The sequence below is a fragment of the Perissodus microlepis genome, chromosome 4, assembly GCF_051167445.1.
Source record: "Perissodus microlepis isolate ML-2025 ecotype Zambia chromosome 4, ASM5116744v1, whole genome shotgun sequence".
NCBI classification, from domain to species: Eukaryota; Metazoa; Chordata; class Actinopteri; order Cichliformes; family Cichlidae; genus Perissodus; species Perissodus microlepis.
The window spans coordinates 23,383,884-23,393,472 of NC_140464.1; the positions used below are offsets into that span (position 1 = coordinate 23,383,884).

At 41.9% G+C, this 9,589-nt stretch overlaps 1 protein-coding gene across 1 annotated transcript; it reads left to right on the forward strand.

The window, feature by feature from the left end:
* Positions 1-753: 753 nt before the first annotated feature.
* Positions 754-6,924, forward strand: LOC146388962 (PAN2-PAN3 deadenylation complex catalytic subunit PAN2-like). Its single transcript, XM_084924714.1, has 22 exons — positions 754-1,020; positions 1,114-1,283; positions 1,372-1,489; positions 1,611-1,688; positions 1,766-2,021; positions 2,163-2,451; positions 2,661-2,757; positions 2,885-2,995; positions 3,127-3,246; positions 3,340-3,468; positions 3,588-3,787; positions 3,913-4,055; positions 4,234-4,340; positions 4,437-4,535; positions 4,641-4,769; positions 5,026-5,163; positions 5,252-5,311; positions 5,402-5,650; positions 5,777-5,920; positions 6,019-6,198; positions 6,307-6,400; positions 6,731-6,924. Exons 1-22 carry the CDS (start codon positions 754-756, stop codon positions 6,922-6,924), a joined length of 3,372 nt encoding a protein of 1,123 aa, XP_084780840.1.
* The last annotated feature ends 2,665 nt before the right edge of the window (positions 6,925-9,589 follow it).

Consider the following 9,589-nt stretch of genomic DNA (forward strand, 5'->3'; position numbering starts at 1 on the left):
ATCACCACTTCAGAACAACAACTACCTGGATACACAGGATCAAGACTGAACTCTGACATTAATCCAGTGAATTTTAAAAACAGTCAAGCTAAAGGACAATTTAATTGATTAAATCATGGTTAGTTTGTTACAATATGTGTAACATAACTGTTGTCCAACATTGCAGCAGATTTGTTGGAGAAGCTCAGAAGAATCAAACTCAACATCTGGTGCATCTCGGACACCAAGGAATTTGGTGCTTTTGACGACCTGTTGACGACGGCTGTTAATCAAGGTGTGGATTAAGCGTGCTAAACGAGGTCCTCCCAGTCTGATCAAACTCATTATCTTGGTGCAATTCAGAAACAACACGCTCAGGAAAAAACTGGGTCAACCCCCCTCTGACACCTTAATGTGGGCTTAATGACGACACGATGCCCACGTCTCCCAAAGAATTCACACCTGTATTCATGTAAACTCAGCCACACCCACCTTGATTCAGACCCTGAAACCTGTGAGCCTAACGTTTAATGCAGGGACAGTCAACGACTCTTAGGACCGCCTTGAATCCCAGTGGAGGTTAAATACCTGGCTCTCTCCATCAGACTTTAGATCTGGACTCCAGTTTTCTTCATTTCAAGAGATCAGGATTAAACCTGCAAGTACTACTATTTACAGAAGTTCCAGTTCCTCTGCAGGCTGATTTAGCTGAAGAAGATTTTTGAAGCTCTCAGCACAAGATTAGGTGAATACTGGGCCAACCATCACAGGACTATGAACTCTCTTCACTGGACTCCTCACTGGTCTCCTCAGTGGACTCCTGGGGGACTGGAGCCCTCCATGAACTCATATCTGAATCCAAACCTCCACCAAGACGTGGGAATGTACACACAGGAGCTGGCTGTGACCGTTCCTAAACCTGTGCACGTAAGGAAGGGGATTTTTTCTGAGCTGCACAGTAAAGTTTCAGAAGCTGGCATCCCCGTCACTGCAACACATTTTGACCTGCAGCGGGAAATGCTCTGGATGGGAAACTACACGGTAAGAGCCAAAATGATGCTTCAGCAGAGTTTGTTTCTTCTACATTCACCTTAAACGTTGCACTCTGTAATAATATTTGTGCTCTTCTCTTAGGGTCATGTAAAATCCTTCCTTGGACCTACGATGGCACGCTACTCTTCTTTCCAAGTGCACGCAACTGATGCCATCAGACACATGCAGAGTTTGGACACAGGCGTGCTGTTCCTTTCTGAGTGCAACCTCAGATGTTACACTCGTGGAGGCCTCGTCATGTTTGATTATCGGTAAGTGTTACATTGACTGTTGATGACCTGAAGCTGTGAAATTATTCCTTATGTTATTGAATTAATGGCCATTTTTGGTGCTTTGCAGGATGGAAGAAGGAGCTGATATGCACAGTCTCCTCATGACTGATAACATGCTGCTCATGGGGGGATTACAAAACTATGTGGTTGAAATTGACATGAACACACTTCAAGAAACTCAAAAAGTAAGACACCAGGCTTATGTTTATCAAAATCCACAACTATCTATGCTTACACCACTGGCACATCATACAACTGACTTCACAGCGAGTGTCTGACTGTCTGCTGTCTCAATTGTCCTTCCAGTTCACAGTGGAGGCACCTGGAGTGACAATAATGCGTCAGACCAATCGTTTCTTCTTCTTTGGGCACCCTTCTGGCAAAGTAAGTATCCCCTGATTGCATCAGTTTGATGAGGTTTGGTTTATATCTCTCTAACACTGACCCTCTGCTGATAACAGGTGACCCTTCAAGACTTGCGCACATTTAGGACACAAAAGTTTGATGCATTTCCTGGCGGCCTGTCAGACTTTGATGTTCACGGAAACCTTTTGGCTGTGAGTGGGTTCTCCAGCCGAGGGCTGAATGAACGTTTCCTCATGGTGTATGACCTCCGCATGATGCGAGCTGCAACCCCCCTTTGGGTGCATGTGGATCCCTTCTTTGTGCGCTTCATTCCTACCTACACGTCACGGCTCGCAATCATCTCACAGACAGGTATGAAGCTGGCTTCAGGATTCTTTAGTCCAGTTTTCTGTAGCATAGTCTTACTATGTTTGGCCAAAAAATGTGACACACAATTTCTTTGTGTGATTTGTGGCTTTGCTATAACTGCCTGCATTCTGTGTCTTTTTCCAGGTGAGTGTCAGTTCTGTGAGCCCACTGGCCTCGCCAACATGGCGGATATTTTCCACGTCAACACAAACGGCCACTTTCTCACAAGTTTTGAGGTCTCATCCAGCAAACAAGCCTTAGCCTTTGGAGATTCGGGGGGATGTGTGCGTCTCTGGTCCGATACTCGGGACGTTATGTTTAACGTCTACTCCAGAGAGCCCTGCGATGTGGATGCACAGCCTCAGCTGGCCTGGAATCATAACCTGCAGCCCTGCTCTCCAATCCCCACTGCCCAGGCTACACCCAGCTCAAGGTAACACAATCACTAACGAGACTGAAGAGTTTGCATTAGAGCGTTTATAAATATTGTTGTCAGATTCAATAAAAGTTTGTAAGATAATGTCGAGTCTTCCCCAGTCGATATAAATGGTTTGCTCAATATTTTAAAAGCAGTTCTCAAAATTAGAGTCTCATGTAGTTCCCATTAAAGGTTTCCATCTAAAACATGTTTCTTTTCAACAGATGGGCTCCTGGGATGGACCCAGAAATCCCACAAACTATTGAAACTGTTGGCTTCAACAGTTATGTGGAAAATCCTTACGCCTGCCCCTGTAACCAGGTATGTAAAAAACTTGTTGCTCTTTTAAACTGTCATTTTTACAATATTGTAATAAATTTACAAAAAAAGTTAAACCCATCTCCACATGATGTATTTTAAGTTTTTTTTCCCTGTTTGTTGTTTGCAGGTCCCTGCAAATAAAGAAGGGTCACCTGGTTATTACAACCACGTCCCTGAATCTCCAGCAGAGAGTGATGAAGAGCCGCTCCTTCACACTGTTCCCGAAAAGTACAGAAAGGTTGGACTTTCTATGTTTCACCCTGGTGTTCATAGAGATACAGTTAAATATGATATGTAACAATTTCTAGAGTGTTGCTACAAGCTTTGATTTCCCAAACATGTGACGAAGATGTGTTTGTTGTGCTTCAGGTGACAATTAAATACTCTAAACGTGGACGGGAAGATTTTGACTTCAAACATTACAACAGGACGTTGTTTGCTGGCCTGGAGCCACAGATTCCCAACGCCTACTGTAACTGCATGATCCAGGTAAGAAGCTGAAGATTCACAATGTGTACATTTAATTTTTAATATGAGACAATTTGTCAAATGTTCCATGGGTCTTTTATGTTTGCATCTTAGGTGTTATACTTCCTGGAGCCAGTTCGCTGCCTTGTTCAGAATCATTTGTGCCACGAGGAGTTTTGTTTGGCTTGTGAACTCGGCTTCCTCTTCCACATGTTGGATTTGTCACAAGGAGATCCATGTCAGGTAAGTTTCTTTCTTTCTTTCTTTCTTTTTTCAATCTGTTGGGGATTGCAAGGCTCTTACTTTGAAATCTCATTTTGTTGTGACTGCCCAAAGTAACCTGTAATGTCTTCTTCCTTAAGGCCAGCAACTTCCTCAGAGCACTTCGAAACGTCCCTGAAGCCAAAGAGATGGGCCTGATCCTCTCAAACTGTGAGGAGACGACAGGAACAGTCGAGCTAGGTCGCTTAATCCAGAGATGGAATCACTTCATCCTCTACCAGCTCTTCCAGGAGACACAGGAGCAGGAGGATCCACGGGCCTACAGGACGACCAGGAGCAGGTAAAACACATCGTTGTTGACCTGCATTCTTACTGGACACTGTCCCAGTCTTATCATTATGTTTGTTTATAAATGCAGAGTTTTCCTTCTGGTTTCTGAAACTGTGATTTGTGTTTGTGTTGCAGTTCTCTGGGCTCCTCTGGCGACTCTGTCATTAGAGAGCTGTTTTGTTCTGAAGTTGAGAACCGCAGCCTGTGTCTCTGTGGCATAGAAACAGTCCACTCCTCCCTCATGTCGCTGTTCAACATGCATTACCCCGACTCTCAAGGTGAGTCTGAGAGCACTGAGAGCATGGATATCTGTGACTGTGAATTACTCTGTCTTTGAAGCTTGAACTATTAATGATTACATAATGGTTTGAATGAATTTAGTTTTTGAATGAGCAGAGGGAAATATCTGCTTGACTTCATGTATATACTGATATTCATTGTACTTTAACACTTCAGGAAAAAGAATAAAGGAGCACGACTTTGCTGAGATCCTGAAGAAAAGCATCTGCCTGCAGCAGAGATCTCACACATGGTGTGGAAACTGTGACAAGTATCAGCCCACAGTGAGTTACAGCTTTCATTCACTCATAATGACAAATCATTTATGGTTGATTGTTACCTGTTGTGCAGGGTAATCATTTCTTTGTGTTACACTGTAGGTGCAGACACGCAACATTCGACGTCTCCCAGATGTTTTGGTGATAAACTGTGAGGTGAACAGCAGCAAAGAGGCCGAATTCTGGAAGGTTCAGGCCGAGGTAAGCGACTGATTCACTGTGTTTAAATACAGTTAAAAGAAACAAAGAAAGTAATGATTTATCGGTTCATTATTTACATGATTGTCCATGTTTCTGTTTTTATAGTACGCCTTCAACAAATCCATGCAGAAGACAGATCAGGATCAGCGTCACGTGTGGATCCCCGCCACTCTCAAGATGTCCCTCAGCAAAAGTCAGAGACTGGAGATCAGCAGCTGGCCTGAGGGCGAGGAGGTGAGGACTTTAGATTTTCAGCTGATCTTTGCACTTGAAGAAATAATTGAGTAACTTTTCATCACCAAGTTAAAATTTCACTTCAAAATTAAAACCATATTTCCAGGAGCAATATTTTTAAAACATTATTACACTAATCTGTAGATATTGAACTATAGGTTGGTTTTAGTGTTTTTGTTTCTGTAACACATGAATTTCTCAACTTTTGTGAAATGAAAAAGTTTATCTTACAATTATTTGCACTTTCTGTTACTAGTTAAGTGCTGCTGAACAGGCAGAGGGAGCTTCTCTGTATGACTTGGTGGTCACGGTGCCGCACATCCTGGACGCTGGCACGGGTGGTAATCTGGTCGCACACATCAAAGTGGGTGAGACCTACCATCAAAGAAAAGAGGTGAGTGACGCTTAGATAAGAAAAGTTTGACATCTGCTGACTACAAAAAGTTTAATTTTTAACATTCAAAATGATTTTATTATTTCAGGGAGTCTCTCGCCAGCAGTGGTACCTCTTCAATGACTTCCTCATTGAGCCGATTGAGAAGGTAAGGATCCCAGATAAGATTCCTGCTTGTTTATTCATGCTAACTTTAATGTGTGCAGTCATTTAAAAATGTTTCTCCTTTTGTTTTCAGACTGAGGCTGCACAGTTTGATGTGAGCTGGAAAGTGCCAGCCATCCTGTGTTACGCCAAGAGAAACTACCACACCAAATACGACCTCCGCAGTGAGTGTCAGCACAATCAGTCTGAAGTCAAATCCGACTTATATTGGACTGAGAAGCAGAGCAAGACAGACGCCACTTTCATCCCACTCACAGTCAGTGAGATGCTGCAGGCTGGTGACCTGGTGGGGCTGGACGCTGAGTTTGTAAAGCTCAGTGAGGTAAGTCTGGCTATGATACCATCATTTATTATAATATACGATCAAAAACAATTTTAAATATTCCTAATACATATTTTCACTCAAGTATTTAAAACAAAATTGACCCCTGAATGTGTGCGTTTGCAGGAGGAAGCAGTGCTGCATAGCGACGGCACCAAATCGACCATCACGCCCAGTCAGATGTCTGTGGCCAGGATCACCTGTGTGAGGGGTCAGGGGCCCAACGAGGGGGTACCCTTCATCGATGACTACATCTCCACTCAGGAGCAGGTGAGAAGCTGCAGAGAGAAAAGACCACGATGACCTAAAAGAATGAATATATAATGTTTCATGGATCCACCCGCTAACTTGTCAATTTGTTCTTCCAGGTGGTCGACTATTTGACAAAATACTCTGGAATCGAACCTGGAGACCTGGATGCCACAGTATCCTCTAAGCACGTGACCACGCTGAAGTCGACCTACCTGAAGCTACGCTTCCTCATCAATGCAGGAGTTCGCTTCGTCGGCCACGGCCTGCAGAATGACTTTCGTGTCATTAATTTAGTGGTACGTTATTTCATCAGTTTTAAATTTCAAATTAGTTCATATAGTTTAGAGATGTGTTTTTTATAGATGTGCTTTGATTTTAATGTTTTTTATTTTCTGTTTCTTAAGGTTCCCAAAGATCAAGTTATTGACACCGTCCACCTCTTCCGATTGCCCTACAAGAGGATGATTTCTCTGAAATTCCTTGCTTGGTATTTTCTTGGTAAGTTAGTAGAAACAAAAAAACAAAATCAAATCCAAAAAATCCAAATATGACTCTGTAATCGAATTAAATCACATTATTACTGTGAGAGGGATTAGGATCCAAATATGTAAACTGGATAATCCGCTCATGTTACTGAAGTCAGTATAGTTCATGATGTTTTAGTTGTCATCAAACCCATCTTGGAATTAAATCTGAACAACAAAGTATTTAGAGGCTTTTTTGAGTTCATGCACTAAAGCGTACGTGTTAATTCCTCATATCCACACTGTAATCTGAAGCTGAACACTTTCATTTTAATCATTCCTGACCTTTTTTTCATGTCCACAGGCCTCAACATCCAAGGAGAAACCCACGACAGCACGGAGGACTCATGCACGGCCCTGAAGCTTTACAGGAAGTACCTGGAGCTGTATCAGGAAGGAGGGAATCATTACGTGACGAAGGTGCTCTACGAAGTCTACGACAAAGGCTTCCAGCTGAACTGGAAAGTCCCGGATTCGGATGCAAGATGGTCCGTCTGAGTGGACTGAATGCACTCTCCTTCCACAGGTGCTGCTGTGCTTCCCTCTGTGATGGGACTGTGAGCAACACCATGACCTGAAGATACTCGGGCTGCTTATTTTGTATCATATTTTATAGTTATTTGCTTTGAGTCAGTGACGCAGTTGTTTTTATCATATCTAAATGTAAGCTTTTTATATCAGAGAGGTTTACAGGGGGGAAAGTGATCATTCAAAATGTGAATTTGAAGCATTTTGTTTTTGTTTTCAAAAAAGGAAAAAGTCAAAATTGTTGCATGTAAATGAAGTCATCCTGAGCACTGTAAAATGTTTGTTGTTTGATACCAGGAAGTGGAGAATGTGCATGAATCCATGAAAATCTTGATTAAAACAGATTCCAACCACAATGAATTTAGTTTGTTTTTTTTCCGCCAGCTTCTGTGAAATCTGTTGCACTGTTCATTTTCCAGCTAACTTTTTGCAGCTTTCTCAGAATTCAGATCAACGTTCAATTTTTCAAAAGCTGTTATTTCTCTTCTATAAATGACACATTTAGCAAGTTTGAAAAAATTGTCCTCAATATTTCACCTCGAGATCTTTAAAATGCCCTAACTGGTAAGGACTGTGCTTCAAGTGCAGCATTTACAGCCACCACCTTTGAAAAGTAGTAACTATACTTTAATAGACGTGCTTCATTTAATAAAGCTTTAAGTCACATTTGAACGATTTTTTGATATAATGGTGCCCTCTGCTGGATGATCTGCACACTCTTACCGTTTCCACACAGTTGTTTTTAAAAGTTTTTGACATTATTTTCATTGTTTTTCGGCTTGTTTTGTTTTGTGAACCATAAAATGAAATTGTTCGAGCTCCTTGTCTGGTCTTACCAACAACTCTACAAGTAAAACCAAACATACAGTTAGTAATGATCCAGGAGATATGTTAAAAAACTACACAACACAGTTGTCAAAGGAGCTTGCAAAGAAAAGCGTCGGGACTTCTTTAAGTTACTTGAAGACGTTTCACCTCTCATCCGAGAAGCTTCTTCAGTTCTAAGGTCAAATGGTGGAGAGTCCCAGATATAAACCTAGTGGGAGTATCCCCCCACAGAGGGACAAAAGGACCCCCTGATGATCCTCTAATCGCCTGAGCCAAGGTGTGAAACTGGGTGTGGGTCCCAATCAGCCAGTTTCGGGTGTGTTCATTGTGAAACCTGGCCCCACCTTATCATGCGAATTCCTGAGGTCAGATGGCCCAGGATGTGAGTGGGCGTTAAGGCGTCTGGGAAGGGATCTCAAAACTGGATTATAGATGGCAGAGAGTTGGTGTCGTAAACCACCGCCTCTGTTCAAAGATGGTCGCTCACAGTAGACATAGATGGCTTCTTTCACTCCTCTTTCAAACCATCTGTCCTCTCTGTCCAAAATGTGAACATTGGCATCCTCGAAAGAGTGTCCTTTATCCTTAAGATGCAGATGGACTACTGAGTCTTGTCCTGTGGAGGTGGCTCTTCTGAGAGGGGGGTCCTTTTGTCCCTCTGTGGGGGGATACTCCCACTAGGTTTATATCTGGGACTCTCCACCATTTGACCTTAGAACTGAAGAAGCTTCTCGGATGAGAGGTGAAACGTCTTCAAGTAACTTAAAGAAGTCCAGACGCTTTTCTTTGCAAGCTCCTTTGACTACGATGACCTGGATGACTGAGAACCTTCACAGACATACACAACACAGTTATTTCAATGTTCCATGAAAGAATGTGTAAATCTACACAGAGTATAGTAATCCTGTTCAGCTGGATATGTGGAGGTCAGGGATGAATGTGTTGTGTAGTCTCAATAATATTAAAGCAATAGTGTGATCACAATACTGATAACTGGGAGGCTTAAAAACGAGCTATTACAGTCAGAGAAATATTGTAATATCGATAATAATAATAATAAAATAAATCAAAACGAATATTTTTGTCAATATGTGGCGAGTAAGACAGTCAAGACCTTTGAACCAATTCAAGGCTCCGAAATCAACAGATTCTGTGAGAGAGAGGAAGCATTTTTTCAGGGATATAAAAGTCCAAAGAAAGTCGTAACCTTTTCCATGCCAGAGTATTGTTTAAACTTAAAAGTCAGTCAGAAGTCACCAAACACTCAGGACTCTTCAGAAGATCGTGAAGTAGACTTAATAACACTACGAATGGCTGGTGTGAAGCTGATATCCAGGTCCAGATTTAGTAAGTAGAAATTTCTTTGGGTGATGTACAGTGCGCTAATTCATGTGATTCATATACAAAGATGTAAACATTTAATTTCAACAATTCCCAGCCAAACGCAGCGCAAAGCAGCGGCGTACACATGAGCACATCCGAAGGAGCAAAATAAAATAGTGTAAGAAGTTTTATAAAAGATTCTCTCTAAAAACAGTGTGACGGTTAAGACAAAGATAATTAAAGATGAGGCTGAAGCAGAATCAACCCAGTTTTCTATAAGGATGAGCTCATCTCTTAGAAATTGTTGGGACTGAAGACGCCAAAAACTTTATTTATTCATTTATTCATTCATTTATTATTAATTTACTAGAATCGAAACAGACAGGACAGGACATATAGGGAAGAGAAAGATAAAGAAAAGAGATGTTGAGATAAGGCTCAAAAAAGGAGGGGGGAAGAAAAATAGATGGAAGAGAGACAGAGA

Excerpts from the sequence above, each read along its gene's own strand:
- LOC146388962 (XM_084924714.1), top strand. The coding sequence starts at position 754 with ATGAACTCTCTTCACTGGACTCCTCACTGGTCTCCTCAGTGGACTCCT. Across the intron at positions 2,022-2,162 it reads CGCAATCATCTCACAGACAG|GTGAGTGTCAGTTCTGTGAG; the intron begins GTATGAAGCTGG and ends GTCTTTTTCCAG. Across the intron at positions 2,758-2,884 it reads ACGCCTGCCCCTGTAACCAG|GTCCCTGCAAATAAAGAAGG; the intron begins GTATGTAAAAAA and ends TGTTGTTTGCAG.